This window comes from Pleurodeles waltl, chromosome 7 (genome assembly GCF_031143425.1).
Source record: "Pleurodeles waltl isolate 20211129_DDA chromosome 7, aPleWal1.hap1.20221129, whole genome shotgun sequence".
Classification (NCBI taxonomy): Eukaryota; Metazoa; Chordata; class Amphibia; order Caudata; family Salamandridae; genus Pleurodeles; species Pleurodeles waltl.
In genome coordinates, this window is record NC_090446.1 from 959,378,142 (window position 1) to 959,402,928 (window position 24,787).

The following is a 24,787-nucleotide window of genomic DNA, read 5'->3' on the forward strand; positions in this document are numbered from 1 at the left end:
TTGACATGATTAGTGTAAAATAAGACAGAAATTTGGCAGCGCCATCTTCTGATCTACTGTGTCCCACAACGTGTGGATGACCCAGGTCACTGGTGATTTATAAATTTCTCCTTCTCAGTCGTTAGTAGGAAGGCAGGAGAACAACTATATTGATCTTTCAGTGATAGTGTGTTTGTAAATGGTCTTTGGTTTCTTTCATGCATCATTCCATGAAGAAGCAAAGTTGTGCCGCTTGGTAACACCTCATCAGGTCCTGGTCCATTATTCTCTGCCTAGTGTGCATCATCTATCTTCTTGATATTATTGGTGCTTTCCCTTTTGATATAAGTCACACCTAGCTAGCTGAAAGACTTTAAATCTGTTTCTGTGGGTATCATTTGTAAAGGTATTTTAGCTTCTGAGGTAGTGTCATCCTAATAGCTGCTGTCTTCCCAAGCAATAAGCAGACCCAGGTGAGCTACTTTTGCCAATCTCTTTTTGTATTGTGCAGCAATGGCAGATAATATGCCATACATATCTTTGGATGGAAGAGGGGGTCTTTCTTCCTAGCTATATGAAGACCTTTTTTGTCAACTAAAGAAATGCCACCCTGCCAAATCCAGGTGCGGCTCCTCCATAGGGGCAGAGGAGTGTCGCCCCCCCACCTGCAGCAGCAACTGCAAACCTTTTCCCAATGAACAATCATAAATAGAGTTTATGATTGTTTTTTGGGAAAAGGGGGCAGGGCCTCAGGGGTAACATGCACTGGAAGGAATTCTCAGAACTCCCTCGCAGAGCGCATGTGTGTTATGCCGGCCAACATGGGCCAGCCAAACCCACATGCACACTGTTGCTGGGCTGGAGAGAGCCTGCACAGACTCCCAGTCTGCCTGAAAGTGCCCAGCCAGGGCGCTCCGAGCCAATCCTGATACTATTCTAAGCAGCGTCAGAATTGGCGCAGGGCAGGCTGGGAGCCTGTGCCTGCAGCACCAGCGAGACGGGAGGAGTCAGAGGAGCGGCAGGGATGGGAGCAAAGGGTACGTGTTTTAAAAAAAAAAAAATAAATTATATAAATCCTCCCCTTGCGCGTGCGCCGCCCCTTTATGTAAGCACTAGCCGCGACTGGCCAAATCCCAGGCATCGTCCTCTAACAATAACAAGACAAGCACTTTTGACAATAGATACTCCTTGCATTCAGATACTTTCTGGAGTATTCAGGGGCAGATTTATGAATGGTTTAGGTCACTCTTGCACCACACAATGTGGTATATGCGTGATGCAAACACTCAAATGTGATTTAGTAAGCAGTGAAAGGCTACTTTGCAAGGCCCTGAGTGGCTTCATAAACCTGGAGTAAAGCAACGCAGTGCAAATTAATTGCTGCTTTGCCTTATTCTGCACTGGTAAGACATTCCATGGGTGTTGAGTGGGTGCTCCCACACAACTCCCATGGGTTTTGATGCATTCCCAGATTTACAGGAACTGCTAGTCCTAAGAATGTGCCAAAAAAATATGACTTCTCAGGTGAGGCAAGAAGAAATATTTTTATATCTCCGTGTTACTTCCTCTTTCTATAAGTGCTGCATTCTGCAGCACAAATAGGAAGAGGAATATGCCTCTAAGGTTGTTTTTGTGCAGGAAGGTGTCCCTTCTTGCACAAAACAATGCTGCATGCAACACAGGCACCCTTGCACCATGTTGCAAGGGTGCCTGATTTGGTAGTAGGCTGCCAAAAGGGTGCCAGTGCAGGGGAAAAGGCAGGAAAGGGCCATATTGCCCTAAATACAGTGCATTCCTGGCCTTTCCTTGTCACTTAGTGCAGCGCAGCGAGTTGACTTGCTGTGCTGCACTGTGTGACTTTTTCGTAAACCAGCCCCTCAGTCTTTTCCATATTAGTTAGTGCTGAATGCTGTTGATTTGTATGAAAGTCAAACACGTCATTAGTGTATGTGAATTTGTCTTACCTAAGATAAACCCAGTGAATCTTTGATTACAAACATATAGGTTGATCTAATGTTCATTGTAAGGGTGAGCATAAGCGGTCATTGGGGACACTCTTGCCTTATGACACATCAATTATTTGTGAAGATAGCTCATTTATCCCCACTTTCGATGGACAAGATTTACCACTTAACAAATATCTGGTTTGCTTGTTGGTGAAAGATAGCTAATATTTTGGGATAATACTTTCATCAAGAAAATGCTATTCCAGATATATTCAGTAACCAATAAACATTACCTTTAAAATATCATCACAACTCTCTTCTCCATATGAAATATTTATTGGAACCTCAGCACACATTAAATAAAAAAATATAAAACTCTGAGAAATCACTGTGGCTGTACCAAATGTGGTTATGTGTGCAAGCAAGGGATGGTGTTATGGTCAACATTTTCTTTATGCTAGTCTTAATGCTGATCTTGGTACTCCTACTTTTAGGCTACATCCTAGAAGTAAGCCTTCACAAAGCCAATGCCCTTGGTGCAACACTGGCTATAATCGAGCTGTTGCCAGAATCTTAAACTATCTAATTAAGGCAGTCTACACCTCAAATTATGTGCAATCTTTACTCTTATTTCTTTAATCTTAGGGTGATGTTATACCACTTTCAGTATCAGTAAAAAATACAACTACCACAGAGGTTCTGGGGCCACATGTACATCTCCCTTCAAGTACTACAGACAATGCATGCAGTACTGACTCAATAAGGTAAAACTCCACTTTAATGTTATGTTCACTACCTTTTGTGAACACAATACAAGCTACTCTCAGAATGTTATATATATATATATATATATATATATATACATATATATATATATATATATATATATATATATAGGGATGTTCCACTATAACTTCAAGAAAGCAGCATCAGTGTCTAAATTAACAAGAAGCTCAGTGTAGTTGGCATTAGTGAGGTAACTGAAACCACAGTAGTGCAGGGTTTAGGTCTTAAAAAGAAGGGATGAGGGACGAGCTGTGTGGAACCACGCAGAGAAGAGGTTTGGAGCTTGGTAGAAAGAAAGGATGAACAACTTTCTAACAGTGGTCATCAAAGAAAGCATCCTGGCATTTCCCCCTACTTCCAAAAGACCATGGAAGAGGATAATAGCGTCAGAGGTGGTGGAAATGCCCAACAGGATGAGAATAGTACAATACCCTCAACTTTGTCACCAGCAAAGACTCTATGACGAGTCAGGAACAGAAAACTGCTTTATCCTGGCCGCGCACCCTGTATTGTTCAATGTAGGCAGTTTGTTGTTGACATAGCTCTCAATAATAGAATAAGGATCATATTAAAAGCAAAAACTTTAGGCTTCTTAAGTAGAGGAAGAACAATGGCCTGCTTCCATACATCTGGAAAAGTAGCAGACTGTAATTAACAAAATTTAGACATGGTTATAAACAAGAGAAATAGTAGGGAACAGCACTTGCAAGAGTGTTGTTGAAGACCCTTATTACATGTAATAACAGATATTTTGCGTTCAGTGAATAGTGGAGACTGGAGCAAGAACCTCCATACTGGAAGGTGTAGAAACATTAGGGGACTAAGGGCCCGGTTTAGAGTTTGGTGGAAGAGGATACTCCGTGAGAAACTGGATGGAGATGGCACTGCAGTTAGGATTGGAGAGATCCGAGAATCTTTGGAAAATGTCAGTTTTGGTGTTTCTAGCATTAACAATGAATATGAGAAAGGTACGATTAACGCAATATGGGAATGTTTTTCTCTAAGTGCATGACTAATGATGATGACCTGACGACTGCTTTTTTAGCAGAGAATTACTGATTGATATCGCTTTTGGTCCAATAATGTTTTATGCAATACAGTTTATTTTCATATAACTTGTGGAGTTTTTTATGTGGTGTATTTATTGTGTCACTGGGTTGTGTGTGTTGTGTAAATGCTTTACACATTGCCTTGTGGATAAGCCTGACTGCTTGTGTCAAGCTACTTTTGCCCTGACTAGAGTGGAGGTTTATGCCTGGCTTAGGTGCCTACCCTTGCCAACCAGAAACCCCATTTCTAACATCAGTCTTAACAAAATGGGGCTCAAGGTACTCTGTCATATACCAGGTTTTCTATATTCTGATCTGGGGCAATTTTGGCCTCAACAAATGGCTTCTAGCCTTTGGACTCCTAATCTGTATTGATGGGGAGCAAGTACACCCTGCACTCACCTTCATTACCTGACAAATTGCCTCACATGGTTTGTACGTTTTTTGATTTTCCATCACTCCTCTGTGTGGTTGCTCCATTTGATTGTCTTGCTGCATGACTTTATCTGTGGCAAGAGGAGAAAAAGTATACCACACCGGATCGACAGGAAGGGGGGACACTGTTATGTTTCTGGACTAATAGGGGGAGTGCAAATGGCTTGTAGCAGAGAAAATTGATTGAGTAAGTCCTGAATATGATGCCCTGCTCTTTAATTCCTTTGAAGTGGGCTTCACTGATTGTATAGGCTTCCTGTACTCTTCAGGTCTGGCAGTCTCAGAACTTTGTGACTTTACTCTTTAAAGTGAGTCACAATGAGACCCAGGTGCACCTGAAGATCTGAGAAAGGGTATAAAATTGTGACATTTTGGCATGGACAATCCGGCAAGCATTGACCTCTGTTAACAACTCTGAGCCCCCTGCATGACAACCTTCCTCATCTCCATCTTGCTTACCATGCCCTACGTTGCCAGAAAAGCGGGATCAGTCTGGCAGACTACTTAGTCATAATTTCTGCATGGCCTGCTATTTCCTCATTTGGTAGGCCCATCAATGGTCCACCAGGATTTCAAGACTCCAAGCAATGAGTATAGGGTGATGGTATGAGTACTAGGATTACCTTAATGCTCTGACCTTTTAGTTCAAAGAGGCACTACCTGGTGTCTTCTCTGTCATCTTTGCTTCTTCTGCTGCCCATCTTCAGTAAAAGTAGTGAGGTTATGATGCACGAGACATCAGGAAAGGGGACAAAGGTGAACCGTCATAGAGTTGCTGTGATAGACATTAACTTCCCAAAAATGTTGGCACTCATGGAAGATCATGTGGGGGAGATACAGAGGCACAGGGCCCTTGTGGTGCAGCTGATGCCCCACAGCCTCAACTATTGTTGCATTCTGTTTGGATTACTATGTACAGCCATACTCTTGATTTTTTTCAAAGCTAGTAAGGATGGACAGTCAAGGTATAAATACCTTTGGTTAAAGGCATAACTGCTAGGTTTCCAGTATGAACTCTCTATCATCCAATATTCAAAGCATTCAGGGGCATAGACATTTCAGAAGACATGTAAAAACATGGTTATTTCCAAGATAACTAAAACACTCCTCAACCCCGGGACAGAAGCCAAAAAGATAATAGCACCTTCAAGTACAATCTACAGTTTGCATCCCACAGATATGGAACAGCCCAACCAGCACACTACTTTCTATTCCCAGTATAATAATGTCAATTGATATATAACTTTTTCTGGCCTACACTACTACTAATATAATAACACTCTAAGCTGCACTGTCATCTACATACCACTGGACCACACACCAAATTCATCAACACCATCATGGATTTTGTTGCACCCCTCTCTCTTGATGCTAGCAATTATAACCTACTTGGAGACATGACCACGCTGACCCCCAACACAAGTGCACTCCTTGAAGACATTAGAAGCCTGGCCCTCACCCAACAAGTAAAGGGACCTACCCATGTTGCCGGACACCTCCTGGACCCCATTTCATCAACTTTGACAACATATGGGTCGACAAACCCACACCAGTTCCCTGGACAGACCACACCCCTGTCAAGTCCAGCATCCCTGCCCTAGTCCAACACACACACACAACCACCAGACCAGCCCGCTGAAACTGGAACCGCATCACTGACAAGAACTGGGAACACCACTCTCATTGCCCATTGACCTGAACAAAGCAACAGCCTCCCAAAAGCCATCATGAATTTCAACAATTGAATCACCTCCTGCGCTGGCTTCCCAGTCTCAACAAACACAGCAAAAGAACAAGATCCAGACTACAAACAACTGGAGCGATGATGGAGAATGAGCCAGGACAATGTAGACAGGAGCACTTTCAAATTTGCTTTAAGATGCTACCACCAAATGTGCTGCTTTGGGGGCCGCATGAATGCCAGTATCAAGAAGCAAAGGAATTTTCACCCTGTGTCCAGGATAATTACAAACCTTGCTTGTCGCACTGAACAATTTGAATTTATATACTACGCTACCAGTTGAACAATTTTAATTCAGGAAGACATGGAGCATTTTTATGTGTTATTTTAAGTCTACACTTTCACAATTGCTTTATAAATCTTCTTGCTTTCTCATTCATAAATCTGGCCCTGCATACTCCAGAAAGTATCTGAATGCATGAGGTAGGACATTTGCGACCCCATTGGGAATAGCAAACAGTGTAATTGACACTGTTGTACATCAGGTTTTGCGAGTCTCAAATTGCGAGTCGCTCTGACTCGCAATTTGTGACTCGCAAAACCTGATTTTTTGTACATGTGTGTGGCAGATGCACCCAGTTCTTAAGGGCAGGAATCCTGCAGCAAGCTACGTGTTAAGGTTAATATTCTCTAAAGTGGAGCCTTTCTAAAGAAGAGAGATGAATCAGAAGAGGGGGTTCCCTTACAAGGTTAATAACAATAAAAAAGTAAAGTGCTAGAGTCACTCTAGATCTACATAGGACATATTCTGTTTATTACACTGGAGAGCAGTGCCGCAATATTGTGGTGTGTGCTCTTATTAAGTGGGAACATCTGCAGTTATTCATGTTTGTAGCATATGCATATTGCATAGGTGTAATTAAGGTTCTACGTTACTCACGATAATTGAGTAGCTGTGACTTTCTGTAATTGTTATTTGTGGTTCTCATGTGCTGTGTTCAAAGAAAATTAAATCAATATTTAAAACGCTGTGTCACTAAGCTCAGTTTTACTTAGTATTAGAAACTACCTGCAGTACCAACTCCCTCTCATAGGGGCTGCTGCTGACTTTGGTGAACGCCCTGCCAGGCAACTCCGCTCACCGAGAGGAGGACCTCCCACAATAGTTGAATATCCTCATCTGCTTGGAGAGATCTCTGTGCCTGAAATGCACTGAAGTTACAGCTGAATGCTGAGATGGGTTCACGTTTTTGAACTTGTTCTGCACTCTTTGATTTAAAAAAGGACTCCAAAAACATTGGATGGTGAACCTGGGCCATTCAATGGCCTAGCAATGCTTTGGCTGACACCCTGTCAGGTCAAGTGTATCCAAGAGCGGAGTCTCAGCTAGCTGCACAGTTGGAAACCTGTTGGTAGAGATGTGCCAATCTACGGCACAGCTCCCACTTCGCTAAAATATAAATCATCCCCACCATGTTTAGCTTCCCCTGGTTACTGCAGGTGCAGACACTAATTCCAGTGCCAACAACCAGAGTACTGCAAGAGCTGTTGTGATCCTACCTGAGGAAGGTGTCAACGAAGGGCAGACACTCAGCCTCTATTCTCATAATGTAGGTATCCGCCTCCTCCTTCAGCAGAAATGCAGCCTCTATGTTCACAGAGAGGATAAGCTTATGAACACAGAATGTCTCATGTGCTGATTCGTTCCCAGGGGTCACCACGGTGATGTTCAGATCACAGTCACGCTTGCTGTTGTAGAGTTTGTTCAGGGCCTCGGAAAATTCACTGGAGCTGTCCAGCTCGTAGGTCTGGGAGTTTGTGGACAAATCTATGGATGGAAACAAAACAATTACAGATAAGCAAGTTTGGTGCTGGCCAATTACAGTCAGAATTACCATATGGCTCGACTTTAAGAGAACACCACATGACCGATTTTTGTGCTGTCATTTAGCAAATCAGTTAATCTGGGACTCTCACTATTTATTTGCACGTAAGGCAGTGATTCAAAGAACCATATCCCTGGCGTACTTATAGTGACATGGAGCAATGTTACTGCACTAACACTGTGCAGGATCTTTGTTGAAACTCCGTTATCTTCGACCAGACACTTGTTCTTCGAATGCTACAGGCAGACTTGCCTAGAGGGAAATTTGAAGACTGCCCAAAAAGGATCTTATAGTTTCCTCTCTTTGCTTTCTCTTTTTTTTCCTTTATTTGAGGCTTGTCTTGAGGCAAGCATTGCTTATAGTATGATGAATGCTACAGAACAGTCTCCGTACTCTGACAGAGTCCACGGGTAGTTGCTAAGTTGTGCCTGGAGGGACAAGTTGAAAATCATTTGTAAAAAGGAAAGTGCAGAAACAAAGTTTGAGAAATGTAGAACTTCTTGTCTCGGGCTGGCCAACCACACATGCGTAGCAGGCTCCCAGTCTGCTTGGGAGCACCCTGGCTGGGCCCTCCCAGCCAATCCTGACACAGCTCTAAGCAATGTCAGGATTGGCCACAGGGCAGGCTGGGAGCCTGTGCCTGCTTGGCCCCGAGACGACACAGGATCGGCGGCATGCGGTGCAGAGGTAAGCTTTAAAAAATGTTTTTCTAATGTTAGCAATTCCTCCCCCCGCCACGCACCGCCACGCACCGCCCCGCCCCTAGTAATCCCTGCGAGACGTGACTGCAAACAAAAGTAATAAATCTGCACCCGTACTAGCCGTACTGAGGTGCAAATTTACTATTTTTGTAAAATCACAGACATTACCAGTGGTACGCCTGAAAAGCTGCACCAGGTTAATGCTTCCAGGCATTCTAATGGGAATGCCATGTGGTATATTGCCTTGGCAACTATTTCGCTTATGTGGAATTGCACATAGGTTCAATTCTTCTGTGGTAAAATACAGCCCGGTATGCAATTGATTTTCTTCCTTTTTTTCTCCATGTGGAATACATTTTCCCCTGTAGAAACCTTTCCCCCACAGACAGTTTTATTTTTTGCAGATGATCTAACCCCCTTGTCACCCATGTCACCCAGGAACAGGAGTTACTCCAGCCGACCCTTTCAAGGGATGGAAAAGGTCAGATTGGGATTTGTGAATGCAAACAAACTTACAAGCTTGGTGGTGTTCACAACCTTTCATGCAAACCATAAAATGCTGATTTCTCCACACTCCCCATTTATGCCAGGCAAGAATCTTGACAGGTGTAAATGAAGCCATTTTTCATCATAAATATATAGTTACGTGAAAATGGCTTTGTGACTTGGGCTGATTCTCTGCAGTAAGGATCACCAATTAGATCCATAAACTCTGGCCACTCCCCTGTAAACAATGCGAAACCAGGCCCATCCAGAAAGCGCGTGCATCCTGTAGGAAGCTGGCTCTGTATATACTATACCAAAATGAGGTGTGTACAGAGTTCAGGGGTTCCCCAGAGGCTTAACAGAGGCTAAAGTAGATAATACTAATGCTCTCTTTTGTGGAAGTGTGGTCGAGCAGTTAGGATTATCAGAGGGTACTGCAAAGCATGGGTTGTACACACACAGTCAAGAAATGAGGCACACACTCAATAACAAACTCCAGGCCAATTGTTTTCATACTGCAAAAATATATTTTGTTACTTTATTACTAGAACCCAGGGGTGTGGAATTTAATAAAATATCTACTTGTCCATGGGACAGGTTGCTTCTTAAATCTACTTGTACTGTAAAAAAAAACGACTTGTCCCTTTGGTGCCATGTAGTGCGTCGACAAATTATGATATCAGGGCTCTTACATAAGCAGATTGCTAATAGCTTCTCGGATTATGCCAGGGCTACTACTATAGTAGGGCTGCAATACTTGCAATGTCGATCCCTTCTATAGCAATTTTCTTAGTTTGCCACCTTTCCGCAGATCTACGTACTGGAGCTGGAGGAAGCAGTAAGCAATAGTTCCAGGGCTGGAATGCCTTTAAGTCTGCAAACCTATTAACTCTCATGTTTTAGGGATTTTCACCAGCTCTTCTCTAATCTTTTCCCATAATGAGAAAGGTCGGAAACTTACCCCTGGCAATAGCAGAAGTAGAAGTTCTTTCAGGGTTGGGAAAAAAGTGGTTGTAGGGAAAGTGAACTTGTAAACGCTCAATAGATTTTCACATGAGCAAATCTACACTACACATGGATATTTGCTGGTGCTTAAATACAGTTCACAAATATTTTCTAGGAGTCCGATTTCCTAGTCTACTTCTGTAAGTTCTTGTGAATTCATGGAAGCCACTAATTCAAAGACATATACCATGGATTCATGTTTGTGACTTTCTTTAAGAACAGGGTCCCTAATTAGGTCTGGCGTTAACAAAGACATTTTTTAATTAAACTTCTATTTATCGTCTGGCTTTACTGTGAGTGATCACATTCGCTCTTCCACAAGGCGCATTTTGGCACACAAAGTAGTTTTGCCCAGTGTCAGGAACTACTGTGGCAATCAGTGGCCTAACAAAACTGGAGGGGGCCCCCCTGCAAAGAACCTTGTGCCCCCCCCCCCGAGACTCACCCAGGGCAGGTGTCGTGCTGAGGGGGCCCCGTCGAGGGAGGCTGCGGGTCCTTTGTTACACCACTGGTGGTAATGTGAGCTTTTTGAGAACCAAAACTTTTTTTTTCTTTTTGCATGTGTTTGTTACAATGGTGAGGGCCTGGCAGCTCCCACAATAATAAAGTGTTACAAAAGTCATGTCAATACAAGAAACACATTGATGAAACCAAAAGACTCACAAAAAAATGTTGGATAGGTTGACTTTACCAGTGCCTGTTTATTTTCATGCTTCCCATAATCTTGTTGAACATTTTTACACTCGTTTTTCCATTAGGAATATTTTTGGGAAATTCTAGCGTGCAACAACACATTTAACTAAGTGACACTTCAAAGAAATAGCACCTAAAATTTTCTACTTGTATATTTTTCATGAACATTTTATTTTGAAAGCAAAGAATCATAACTCTAGCTTACAAGTTTCTGCAAACATTTGCATATAATCAGAGAGCATTCTGGGAGCATTATACTTAGCCTCATATTGTTAAACTTTTCAAACATGTGTACACTTTTTTTTCCCCACTGGAATCACTGCCAGTAGTGCAGTGTGACCTTAAAACATTTATTCCCAGCACTCACCCTAATAATGAAGGCTTTTCATTAATAAACCATGAATACAAGTTCAAACAGCATTAACTAACAGACACACATACTACCTCATCTGCAGACAGTTCCCTTCTCTGCAAATTGGCAGCCAAAGGGTTTGTACTGCAGGAGGGTGGGCCTCCTTGTCCCAAGGACAAAATAAATAAAAAATTGTGTTGCTGTTGACCCCAAACAATATGTCACAGGCATCAGGCAATAAGAATTCCACATTCTCGCAGAACCAAATGATCTTTGTTGAGGGTCAGTACAGTTGTAAATATCAATTGTACTTTGTTTGAGTTTTGCAGGTAAAGTAGTTTACAAGTAAGTAACACTTTTCAATTTCAAAAGGTGACACACTGCAATCTTTCCTAGGAATCAATAGAGTCCTAGGGGAGGAAAAGTGTTAACACAGAAAGCAGGTAAGTACAGGACTTATGATTCCATTCTTCAGGGGTTAGGATGTCAACAGATCAAAGTTCAGGTTGACCCCAAAAGTGCATCATCAGCAACACGGGCCGGCTGGGTGCAGAGGTCAAAGTTGGTGATGGGTTTGCAATGGAATCTTATGAGGACTCTGGGACTTAATAGAAAATAGATTGCAGGTAAGTACCCGTGGTTTCAGGACACAGGCCTGGGGGGTTTAGGTCAGCACCAAACACACACCCTTAGCCACACGGGGTGGCCGGGAGCAGGGTGCAAGCACAGCATTCAGTGTCCCATACTTTTCAATGAGGGAACCACAGGGGTCTCAAAAACGCTGCAGGCTGGGTCCAGTGGGTCGGTTCCGGAAAACCAAAGGCTGGACAGGAAGGAGAGGCACTCATTGGACATTGCTGGACCATCAGTCGGATTCCCCAAGGCCAGGGGGCTGAAGATGCAGGGGTATCTTTAGACATCGGGAATCTTTGTCGGATCTGGTTGCGGTTGGGGGGCTCTGGATTCATGCTGCAGGCATCATTGTGTTAGCCAGGAGGGGTCAACCCAGGATGAACTCGAGGTCGGAATCACCTGGGGACCTTCTCTGGACCAGTGGGCAACATGGACTCGGCCCATGGGCGTCGGGTGCAGAGTGGACAGGGCTTGCGTGTCCGGGGCAGTTCTGGAGTCCTTTCTGTGATTTCTTTCTGGACAGGACCACTGTCCTCAGGAGTTCTTGGTCCTCTGCAAGGCAGGCAGTCCTCTGGGGGTTTGTAGAGGTCACTAGTTCTGCAGAAAGTGCTGCCTTCTTGGAGCAGGGGTCTTTGAAGCTGCAGACAGGCAGGTAGGGCTGGGGCCAAGTTAGTTGTCGTCTGGAGTCTTCACTGCTGGGGACAGCTTAGCAGTCCTTCTTCTTTCTTCTGCAGTCACCAGGAATCTGGTGAGTGAGGTTCAGGGGACCCCCTAAAATACTATAATTAGGGGTGTTACAGGAATCAGGAGGCAATAGCCATGGCTGCTGTCCCTGAGGCTGATTACACCCTTCCGGTGCACGCTCTCTTTGGGGAGGGGAGCACATTCCTAACCCTATTGGTCCCTACCCTCTAAAACAAGATGGAGGATTCTGCAAGGAGGGGGTTACTTCAGCTCAGACACATTATTGGTGGTCCTAGTTGCAGTGGTCATTCTTCCCTGTTTTACCTAATTTTCCCAACTGACCTGCCACCAAAAGTGGGTCTTGGTCCAGGGAGCAGGCATCTCCACTAGCTGGAATGTCCTGGAGCACTGTAACAGGAGGCCTGAGCCTTTGAGGCTCACCACTAAGTGTTACAGTTCCTGTAAGGGGAGGTGTGAAGCACCTCCACACAGAACAGGCTTTGTTTCTGACCCTAGAGAGCACAAAGGCTCTCACCCTATGATGTCAGACAACGTGTCTGTTAGTGGTAGGCTGGCACAGACTGATCAGTCCTGCACAAAAGGGTTGGGTGAAATACAGGAGGCATCTCTAAGATGCCCTCTGTGTGAATTTTACAATAAATCCAACGCTGACATCAGTGTGGGTTTATTGTGCTGAGAAGTTTGATACCAAACTTCCCAGACTTGAGGGAAGCCATCAAAGAGCTGTGGAGTTCGTAATGACAAACTCCCAGCCCATGTACTTAATATGGCCACACTGCACTTACAGTGTCTAAGAATGGACTTAGACACTGTAGGGGCATATTGCTCATGCAGCTATGCCCTCACCTGTGGTATAGTACACCCTGTCTTAGGACTGTAAGACCTGCTAAAGGAGTGCTTACCTATGCCACAGGCAGTGGTTTGTGGGCATGGCACCCTGTGAGGGATGCCATGTCGACGTTACCTTTTTCTCCCCACCAACACATACAATGTGCAATGACAGTGTGCATGTGTTTGGTGAGGAGCCCCTTAGTGTGGCACAATACATGATGCAGGCCTTAGGGACCCTCCCAGGCCACATAGCCCTTGGTACCACTGGTACCTTTTATAAGGGACTTAGCTGAGTGCCAGGGCTGTGCCAATTGTGGAAACAATGGTACAGTTTTGGAAAAAAGCACTGGTGCTAGAGCCTGGTTAGCAGGATCCCAGCACTCTCTCAGTAAAGTCAGCATCAATATCAGGCAAAAAGTGGGGCGGGGGTAACCATGCCAAAAGGGACACTTTCCTACATATCCTGCCTATTAGCTCCGTTTAGTCTGCCAATCCCGTGGTCCATCCTGCCTCACATGCAAGTGGGTGAACTTCTTGGTTTCCCGTGGCAGAGCCTTAGCCAGCTCTACCATGGGAAAGCCATTCACAGCCAGCCTGTCTCAAAGCTGTTGGCTCCAGAGTGCCATTCTGACACTTTTTTCCTGTCTGTTAATGCCTTCTCTAGAAGTGAAATTTAGGGGGGAGGGACACACATTGGGGCACAGGTAAAACTGATAGGGCCACTTACTAAGGTCAATTATAAAAGTGTGTGCATGCATATTTACTTAAAATTTTTAAATCTGTATGCATGTGTGTTTATATGTATGTATATATTTATACTGATATATACACACATACATACTAAATCAAATTAAAACATTTTAAACATGCAACATTGCTTTGAAGTGAAATGTATGAATGTGTGTGAAAATGTACATTGCCTGTGTTTTTTTGGTTCTGCCCCGGCACATGCTACAGAGATGCTTGTGGGGCCCAAGAGAAAGGGGGGGGGGGGACAAATTGAGCTAGGGCATGAGCCCTATCTGCCCCCCCACTAGAGATGTCAGTTCTGTCTGCTACCTTTTTTGATAGGTGTGACAGTCATCCACAGGAAGTAAGACATTCACTTCCGCGTAGCGGGAGAAAAATCCATCAGAGTCAGACCCATATATATTTGGTGTTGCAAAAATACACTCCCGCTTTTGAGGGTATTGTTTCTGCAGCAGCAAAAAGATGTAGGTCTCCACCACATGGCTGCCACTGAGCATTTCAGTTTTCCAGAAATTCTCCTGCCACACTGGTAGAAGCACGTTTGGTAAAAGAGATCCCCATGCTCACAGTGGGAATGTCTAAATTGGTTGGTTCACCGCTGGAAAGGGGCAGAGGCGGGCCTCTGCTAACTCAACTACCTGATGGACTTACTGCCCAAGTTTAACTAAAGTTATAAGTGGGGAAGAGGTGAAATAAAAATACAAGTGTATGGGCAGACTGGATTGGCCCTGGAATCCATATCTGCAATCAATTTTTGCCCTAAATCAAGGATTAAGGAAACATCATAAAGTAGCAATGAGCTGAGAAAGTAGTTTGGAATTCCAATTGACCTCAAACTGAGGGGATGAGTGAAAGGTTGTTCTGCACTGGAAGCCTCCTAAAACAAGACTGTTCATGGTTTAGATGCTAACCAACAGTTTCATGTATGGCATAGGATAAAGTGGTGAAGAGTAGACTGCAGTGGCATGGAGTGCAGTAGTGTAAAGTATAGTTGTGCAGAGAAGAGTATTGTGGCATAGAGTGCAGAGTAGAGTGCAGTGGTGTAGAGTAGTGCAGAGCAAAGGGGCATAAAGTACAGTGGCAAAGACTGGTGCAGAGTAGAGTGCAGTGGCGTAGAGTGCAGTGGTGTAGAGTTCAGAGTCTACTGCAGAGTAGAGTGGCACAGAGTAGAGTGGAGTAGAGTGCAGTTGCGTAGAGTGGTGAAGAGTAGAGTGCAGTGGCATAGAGTGCAATGATGTAAAGCACTGTGGTGTAGAGTAGAGTGCAGTAGCATAAAGTAGAGTGGTGCAGAGTAGAGTAGACTTGCATGGGGAAGTGACATAGGCCCTCATTATGACATTGGCGGTAAATTAAGCTTACTGCCACGCTGACGGCCGCCAACTGCAGCGGCGGATATCCGTTCACCATACTATCATACACACACACCAATCCGTTGACAGCCGCCAACTGCAGTGGCGGATATCCGTTCACCATATTATGATACACACACACCAATCCGACAGAATTCAGCCACATACACAAATCCACCAGTCCAAAGTTCAGTGATAAAGTGGCGGAATCAAAACCCACACTGTTACGCCAACAGAACAACGCCCATCACATTATGACCCACAAATCACCACAGCAGACATTAAACGGCGGTAAACCATTGGCGGTACATACCGCCGTGCTCACAATGGACACCCACATACAAAACAACACCACATTGGACAATTCAAACAACACACACCTGACACCCGTACACACACCACACCCACACCACTATAAAACACACACCCACATTACCCACAACCCTTTACGATTACAAAGCATTGCCACCAGACAGACACCAAGACACTACTCACACCTATACACCACTCACGCACTCCACATCACTCACCCAAACACATCCTCACCAACACACCTCACATAACACCCATGGCACCACAAAGACACCCCCGTTTCACAGAGGAGGAGCTAAGGGTCATGGTGAAGGAAATTGTCAGGGTAGAGCCACAGCTATTTGGAGCACAGGTGCAGCAAATTTCAATAGCCAGGAAGATGGAGCTTTGGCAGAGAATCGTGGACAGGGTCAACACCATGGGACAGCACTCCAGATCTAGGGATGACATCAGGAAGAGGTGGAACGACCTACGGGAAAGGTACGTTCCATTGCAGCAAGACACCAGCTCGCTATACAGAGGACTGGCGGTGGACCCCAACCTCCTCCCCAACAACTTACAGCATGAGAGGAGCAAGTCGTGGCAATACTGCATCCTGAGGGCCTGGTCGGAGTCGGAGGAGGACTGGACTCTGGTAAGTCAACTCTCTACTACTATCACCCCTCTACCTGCATGCCAATTCATACCCTCACCCTCACTCCCATCACTCCCCTACATCCCACACACTCCACCATCACACCTCACTTATCCAAATGCCAAGCCTTGCATGCTGTACCAATGCATGGACACCCCTCATAGCCCTGCATGGACACTCATCACTAAAGCATGCACACCATAGAGAACTAACAATCCCACCATACACTAACATACACAAGTGAAAGCTGACAGGGCACATCCATCCATAAAGGGGAAGCCAGGGATGTACAATATGTCATACACATAAACCATAACAAATCATTTACATCCCCACAGGTCCCCAGCCAATGTCAGCGGAGAGGGGGTGCCAGCTCTATCCAGTCCCTCAACAGAAGAGGCCCACAGTGATGTCAGTAATTCTGGTCTTCAGGATCTGGGCGATCTACCTGGCCCATCAAGGACCACTGGACAGCCGGTTACCCAAGCTCAGTCACACCCCACCACAGAACCTCCCCCATCTGGAAACACCACCACAGCGCCCAACCAGTGTACCCACACCTCTGTCCCCAGGACTCGTCAATCAGCAGTGTGTCCACCTCTACAGGGACCCTAGGCCACACCTCACCCCCAAGACAATCAAGGACCTGGGGTCAGTGGCAGTGGGCACACGGTTCAGGGGACAGAGGCACAGGCCAACAGGGAATCTGGGAGGAGTGCTGTGCACCAGGGAGGGAGGGGGACAGGCCCAGGGAACCGGCTCTCCAGGAGGCACTCTCCGAGATCCTGGGAGCCTACCAACATTCCCAGGACACAATGGGCCAGATCCTGGACAACGTGCAGGAGAACTAGCAGCTGCAGGAGGGACAGTACCAGGGGATCAGGGAGGACTTGCAGGCCATCACCAACATCTTAATCTCCATTGCAGGGGTGGTGGCAGACATGGCCAACATTATGAGGGAGGCAGTCTCACACCAGCGGGACCCTGCCACTAGCCAGACATCTGAACAGACTTCCACTTCCGCTGCTGCTAGTGCCACAGGACTCACAGGCCACCAGCACCCCTCCCCCTGCAGAAGGTTAACCAACCCGCAGACGTTCCCTGCGATCCAGACAGAAGCCAGAGACACTTGCCAAGACCCCCTCCAGGAAATGAAACTCTCCTGATTGTCACACTTGTGTCCCACTCACTCACCCTGTCCACCCTGAACTGACATTGCTCTCCTTCCTATGTCCACTTGGACAATGCACCTGTGCTACAAACAGACTGGAACAATACCCTGGACTTTCCTCCATCATCACCCCATCCCATTGCACTTTCCTCCTATATGTTAGCACTTCAATAAATAACCCATTGAAAAACATTCTTTGAAACAGGTACAAACATTGCAAATTAACTGTACATAAAGTGAGCATAGATTAATGACCTGTAGCTGGCTGTAGTGATCACACCAGGAGTGTATGTCAATTCACCAACATCTACAAAATTTATTGCCAGAGGGAACAGTAAGTGGGCATAGAAGTGGGAAATATCACCATACCATCATTGAAATGTAAAGTTACACTGTCCTACCTGTGTGTCATTGGAAGTATTGACGGATCACAGATGTTCTGTAGTCCTCATCCTCATCCTCTTCCTCCTCATACTCACTGTCCACAGGGTCTACTACTGCCACAGGGGCATCTCCAGTCTCCTCCTCCTGCAGAAAATGGACATGGCGTCTGAGGGCCAGGTTGTGCAACATGCAGCATGCCACTACTATCTGGCAGACATACTTGGGTGAATAGCACAGGGATCCACCTGTTAGATGGAGGCACCGGAACCTGGCCTTCAGGAGGTCAAAGGTCCTTTCAATGATCGTTCTGGTTCGCCCATGTGCCTCATTATATCATTCTTCTGCCTTTGTCCTGACATTCCTCATGGGGGTCAGTAGCCATGATAGGTTTGGGTAACCAGAGTCACCTGAAAATATTGAGGGACAACATTTAGCCACACACTATCCTATATGGTTAACACCATACCCATACACCAACATATACTGGGTGGGAACCAGGGTTCACCTATTAGCCACACCCTATGCCTCTGTAGTTGGGCCATCACATTTGGGATGCTGCTATTCCTCAAGACAAAGGCATCATGCACCGACCCAGGAAACTTAGCATTGACGTGGGAGATGTACTAGACCATCAAGCACACCATCCAAACATTCATGGAGTGGAAACTCTTACCATTCCTGAACACCTGTTCATTCTGCCGGTGGGGGGGTGACAAATGCAATATGTGCACCATCAATCGCCCCTATTATGTTGTAGATATGTTCCATTGCATTAAATTCGGCCTTCTCTGTGGTCAAATCGTCAACCTGGGGGAAAACAATGTAGCTGCACATGTGTTTCATCATTGCAGACAACACTCTTGTCAGCACTATTGAGAACATTGGCTGTGACATTCCTGCTGCCAAACCCACTGTCACTTGGAAAGAACCAGTTGCCAGGAAATGGAGTACAGATGGCACTTGCACAAGTGGGGGTATCCCAGTGGGGTGACGGATAGCAGATATCAGGTCAGGCTCCATTTGGGCACACAGTTCTGTGATTGTGGCCTTGTCAAGTCTATAGGTGAGGATAATGTCCCTGTCCTCCAGTGTAGCCAAGTCCACCAGGGGTCTGTACACAGGTGTATGTCTCCATCTCCTATTCATCCACAGCAGTAGGTATCTAAGGGACACAAGAGTGAGGAGGCTGTCACAAACTGAACATTGGAGCCACAATAGGGGTTTGCATTCTGTAAACATGTAATGGGTCAGTGTGATTTGTCCAATATGTGCCTATTTCTCCTGTGATGCAGCATGAATCCATAGGGCTGCCCCCCATATGAAATGGCGTCCGCCTGTCCTGTGTGGAGGGACAGGTGGAAGTGAGGTAATTCCGCTGACATTGTGCGCTGTGGCGGGAGGCGGTTGGGAAATTCCGTGCAATTCCACATTGGTTAAAATTGGGCCCTATGCAGTACAGTGACCAATGGTGATCCACGCCGGAGGTGACGCCGCCGCGGACGTGACCACCATTTTCTATCTGATTCCTCACTTGCTACCTGACCTTCCATAGGAGAGGACCTACACTGTATGTGCTGCTGTGACCTGTGTCTGGAACCTACCACGGCCTGTGTGACCGGGAAAGGGCCCCAGCCTTCACTTCGGAGGAGTTGGAGAGACTGGAGGATGGGGTCCTACCCCAGACTGCTGTATGGGCCTCCAGACCAACAGGTGAATACACTGTAGGCACGATGCATGTGGCATGAATGCATGGAGTTGTGTGTGTGAAGGCCTCGTGTAAGGGGGGTGGGAGCATGTCCTCTTTACGGTGTACATGTTGTGTGCTGGGCTATGTGTGTGCCAATGGTAATGGAAACGGGTATAGTGGGCCATATGTATAACTGGCTGTACTGTTTGTCTAATGGTCTTTTCCTGTGAAGGTCAGCGCCCATAAAAAGAAGAGTATATGGCGTGTCATCGCCAAGGAGGTGCGGACCCTGGGGGTCTATGGCAGGCGGAGTCCCCACTGTTGCAAATGGTGGGAGGACCTGAGACACTGGGCACGGAAGACGGAGGAGGCCCAGCTGGGGATGGCCTCCCAACGAGGAAGGGGTGGCCATCAAACCCTGACCCCCCTGATGGTCCGCATACTGGCTGTGGCCTCTCCAAAGCTGGATGGGAGCTTGAGGGCATCATAGCAGCCACAAGGGGGTGAGTACAGTGGCTATCATTACAACTTACGGCTGGTGGGGTGGTATCCGGGTGGTGGATGTGTGTTAGTGGGTACCCCTAGGCCAGGCCTGACATAGCAGCATAGGTCCTCTGGTGGCTAGGGTTCTGAAGGGATAATCCTGCCTACCTAGCTTATAAGCATCCTCTACTGGTCAGGGCTGCGTGGGTCCCAGGTGTGCTGCAGTTGGCGGTGTGTGCCCCTCCTCATGCCTTGGTGGCTAGCAACATCAGTGGTGGTGCAATGCATAGTGCATAGGCCTGTTCCCTGTGTGTGAGGGTGCTGTGTACGCCAACAGTGGTGTCGGGGCAGCTATTGACCCAGTCTATCCCTTGTCTCTCCCCCCCTTTCTTGTTTTGTCATCCTGTCCTTAAGTGCATTAGCATCTTCTGGCGGAGGAGCAGAGGCACTGGTAAAGCAGGGAGCTGCATCCCACAGGACACAGAAGGCAGAGTCCACCAATCATGAGGGCACCAATGGGACAGGGGCGAGGAGTGCACCACAGCGGAGACTGGAGGGGACAATTCAGACTCAGATACCTCCTCTGATGGAAACTCCCTATGGTGGCGGACACTTCTGTGAACACCCGAGCTACAGGTACAGCTGCCACCCGCATACCATCACCACCCTCCCAGCAGCCCCTCAGTGAGTTGCCTGTGCCCGCTCACTCAGGAGGGTGGGCATCTCCTTTGTCCCAGGCACCTCAGGCCCTGCCCCAGTGAGTCCTGCTGCCCTAAGTGAGGAGGCTATTGACCTCCTGAGATCCATCTCTGTAGGGCAGTCAACCATTGTGAATGCCATCCAGGGGCTGGCAGCCCAGATGCAAAAATCTAATGCATTCTTGGAGGGTATTCACAGTGGATTGGTGGCCCAACAGAGATCGATCCAGGCTCTGGCCTCTTCTCTGATGGCAGTCATTGTCCTTGTTTCTATCATCTCCACTCCAACTACCACTTCCCAGTCCCATTCCCCTCAACCCCAACCCATCCCAAGCGCACAGCCAGACGAGCATGCACACAGGATAACACACAAGAGTGTCACAGGCAAACACAAGCACCACACTTCATCCCACAGGCACTTACACAAACACCATCCAGTTGCAGACACAACAACATCCACTATTTCCACTGTCTCCCCTCCTCTTCCTCCACCTCCCACCCAGTTACGTCCACACTCATACCTGCATGCCTGACATCATCATCCACTACCTGCATCATCACAACACCAAGCAGAACATACATCTCACTGACAGGCCACCTCCACAACAGCCATGCACACATTCACTGTGTCCTCTCCCACCGTGTCTGTCCCCTCTCCTAAAGTACACAAACGCAAGCACTCAGACACCCAATAGCCATCTATCTCACAACAGCATACAGCCCATGCACCTGCACCCAAATCCAGCAGACAAACACCTCCAACAACCACTCCCTCATCCTCCACTCCCATTCCTTCTCCCTCTTCCCGCCCCAATGTCCCTAAGAAACTTTTCCTTTCCACCATTGACCTCTTTCCTACCCCTTCCCCCCGTCCTGCACATATGGCCAGGGTATCACGAACCCAGCCAAGCACTTCAGCCACACACTCCACGGTCCCAGTTCCATCCGCACCTACTCGTGGTGGAAAGGATTCCAGGCCACATATACTGAAGGGGAAGGAGCCTACACCAGCCAGCCGAAAGGGGAAGGAGCCTGCACCTACCCTCCGAAAGGGGAAGGAGCCTGCACCAGCAGGCAAGAAGGGCAAGGAGCCTGCAACAGCAGGAAAAAAGGGGAAGGAGCCTGCACCTGCCACCCGAAAGGGGAAGGAGCCTGCACCAGCAGCTGCCCCGGTGCCCCACCACCAACCGTGGTTGTGCAGCCATCGCAAGGTGCAGGGGCTGTGGGGAGACTCCCACCACCAGCACCACCACAGTGCAGCCCTCTGAGGGTGCAGGAGGTGTGCAGAAGCCACCCAACACCACCACCAGCACCACCACTGTGCAGCCATCCGAGAGGGCAAGGCCTGTGCAGGAGCCTCACACCAGCACCACCACAGTGCAGCCATCCGAGGGTGTAGGGCCTGTGCAGGAGCCTCACACCACCAGCACCACCGCAGTGCAACCGTCACCGCCAACGGACGCAATGTGATCCTGCCTCCATGGGCTGCTGTGCGGCCTGTCCACTCCAGAACTAGTGGGGTAGACACCCACTTGAGAGACTGTGGCCTATCACTCCCCAGGACCAAGCACAGGGCATGTTGCCCCCTCCGGAACCAGTGGTCTTGTTTCTGCTCCCGGCGGAGGCGCCCCCCCTGAGGTGCCTGCCTATTCGCCAGCTGATGCCCCTGCAGTGTTCTCTCCGTATTGATGCCGGTGACAAGTGTGGCCCTGTGGCCATGTGGCCCACGCGAACCAAGGACTGGGCAGTTTCCCTTTTTCTGGTAATTTGTAAATATCTGTAGCATTGGCTAAATTCTTTTTATACTGTGTTGATCTTATTACAATCACTTAGGTACATTCCTGGTGTCCTTGCATTATTCAGCTGATTTAGGGGGATTAACTTGTTTTCTTGTGCAGCTGGTTGTGTGTATGGCGTGTGTGTGTATGGGGTGTGTGTTGTGTGTGTGTCACTGTCGTTTTCCTCCCCCCTCCCTTGTGTGCTAGGCGGCTGTACTCACCATTGTCGTCTTCGCCGGCGTTGGTGTTCGTGGTGGAGCAGAATATCATCGGAAATACATGCAGTTCTGGTTCCATGGCAGCGTGGTTCTTCCCTGTGTCTCCAATGGTGAGTCCTTTCACTTCTGAGCTCTGTTTCCGCCTGGCTTTTGATGTCATTGGTACCGCCCCGGAAAAGGTGGCGGATTGTCTGGTCATAATATGGTGGGTTGAACTTTGACTTCCGCCTGGCTGTAGGCGGCTACCGCCGTGGTGCTTGTTCTTTCCGCCCTTGCAGTCGGTGTGGTACATTGACTTTCTTTCGGAGATCTTACCGCCATGGTCATAATTTGGCGGCAGTTACAACCGGACTGTTGGCGGTGTTACCGCCACTTTATCACCAACCGCCAGGGTCGTAATGAGGGCCATAGTGTAGAATGCAGTGGTGTAGAGGTCAGGGAAGGGGGTGGGAGGGAAAAGAAGCAACACGGAAGGGGGCAGGTGGGAGGGAAAAGAAACTAAATGGACATGATATGAGAGGCGGATTGAAAACAAAAGCATTCAAATGGAGTGCTTGAACATAATAAGAAGTAGCTCCAAAAATGGGAGCAGTGGATGACACAAGTACTTGGTCCATGCTCGAGAGAAGGACCAAATACAAAACTAGGACATGACGCCCACATGCCATGACAAATGGGAGCGAAACCAATAGGAGTGGCACTAAAGCTAACAAATGGTAAGCTATGGGTGGGCTGCAAGCCACTTGTATGCAAACAAAAGTCTCACAGAGACAGCATATGCGCTGTCTAAACTAAACCTAAAAATGCAGAATAAGGGTGTGGGAGTAAGAGCTGAGGGCCAGATGTGGAGGCTAAAACAAAGGGCCTCAGTTGTCCAATGTTATCATTTTGGTAGGTCGCTAAAAAACGGTTGTGAGAGGCAAAGTCTCTTTCTATCTACAAGGGTAAAAAAGGGTAAAATGCTGTGGTAATGCTATAGATGGCCATTGGAAAGTTTCTAAGCAACCACTGCAGGGTGCTGAAGAGGAAACGAAAAGATGAGATCACAGCTGACAGCAACCGTGGGGTGCAGATGTTCAAACAAGTTTGTTCAGCAGTGGCTACTGAATGTATGTTTGGCAGGGTGTTTGGACATCATATCGATTTAAAAATATCGAGATACAGAAATATCAGAAAAAAATATTGTGAAAGAAAAAGATTGTGATGCAGAAATATTGCTGACCTTAATATTGACTTTTTAGTTGTGTAGTATTGTTTTCCAAAATATCTCTGCTGTTAACATCGTTTTCAATAGGAGAGTTGTAAATAATATCTTTTGTATTATTTGAATGTGTTTTTGTAATATATTAATGTTATATGTTAAATATTGTTTGTATAATTGTTAACAATATTTTTTAATTAAATATAGTTTATAATGTTAAGTTATTTTTAATTCTTTATTTAATTGTTAATATTAGTTTAGAGTGTTGTAGCGGGCTGTCAGAGTTGTAGGCGTACAGGGTGGAGAGGTAATTAAGTACAATTAATTTATAATTATTAATTTTTTGATTAATTATGTAGTTGATTATTAATTATGTAAATTAAATAATTATTACATTTTTCAGTTATATGTTAGGTGTGGGTTGCTGAGTTTGTAGGGGTATACGGTGGGAAGTTAATTAACTTGAATTAAATAATAATTATTTAATCATTTTTATTGATTGTTTAATTAATTAATTATGTCAATTGTGTGATGATTCTATTTTTTTAATTATGTATTAGGTGGTGGCTGCTGGGTGTATAGAGGTATAAGGTAGGTAGTTATTAATTAATTATTACATTTTTAATAAATAATTAATTGTTAATTATGTTATTTGTGTTACATTTACTTATTTTAGTTATATTTTAAGTGTGGGCTGGTAGGTTTGTAGGGGTGTATTGTGGTAAGTTAAATAAATTATAGAGAAAATGCAATTTTTTTAAATGATAATTATTTGTTAACTAGTCATACTAATTGTTTAATTGCTTTTTATTTTTTTATATAATTTTTTGTTGGTTAAGTGATAAAGTTTATATTAGGAGTTTTATATCTGTTATAAATCAATAGGGTTATGTTTCATATATGTTCTGTGTTTGAAGTGAAGTACTCTCCCAACTGTTGCACAGACCGGAGTGG

The 24,787-nt window shown here is 46.2% G+C and overlaps 1 protein-coding gene across 1 annotated transcript in view; it reads right to left on the reverse strand.

Moving 5' to 3' along the window:
- LOC138245782 (galectin-3-binding protein-like) overlaps positions 1-24,787 on the reverse strand; it is a 122,477-nt gene that overhangs the window by 36,706 nt on the left and 60,984 nt on the right. The window contains exon 5 of the mRNA XM_069199679.1: positions 7,437-7,704. Coding sequence (XP_069055780.1) covers positions 7,437-7,704 — 268 coding nt within the window. The remainder of the gene's footprint in view (positions 1-7,436; positions 7,705-24,787) is intronic.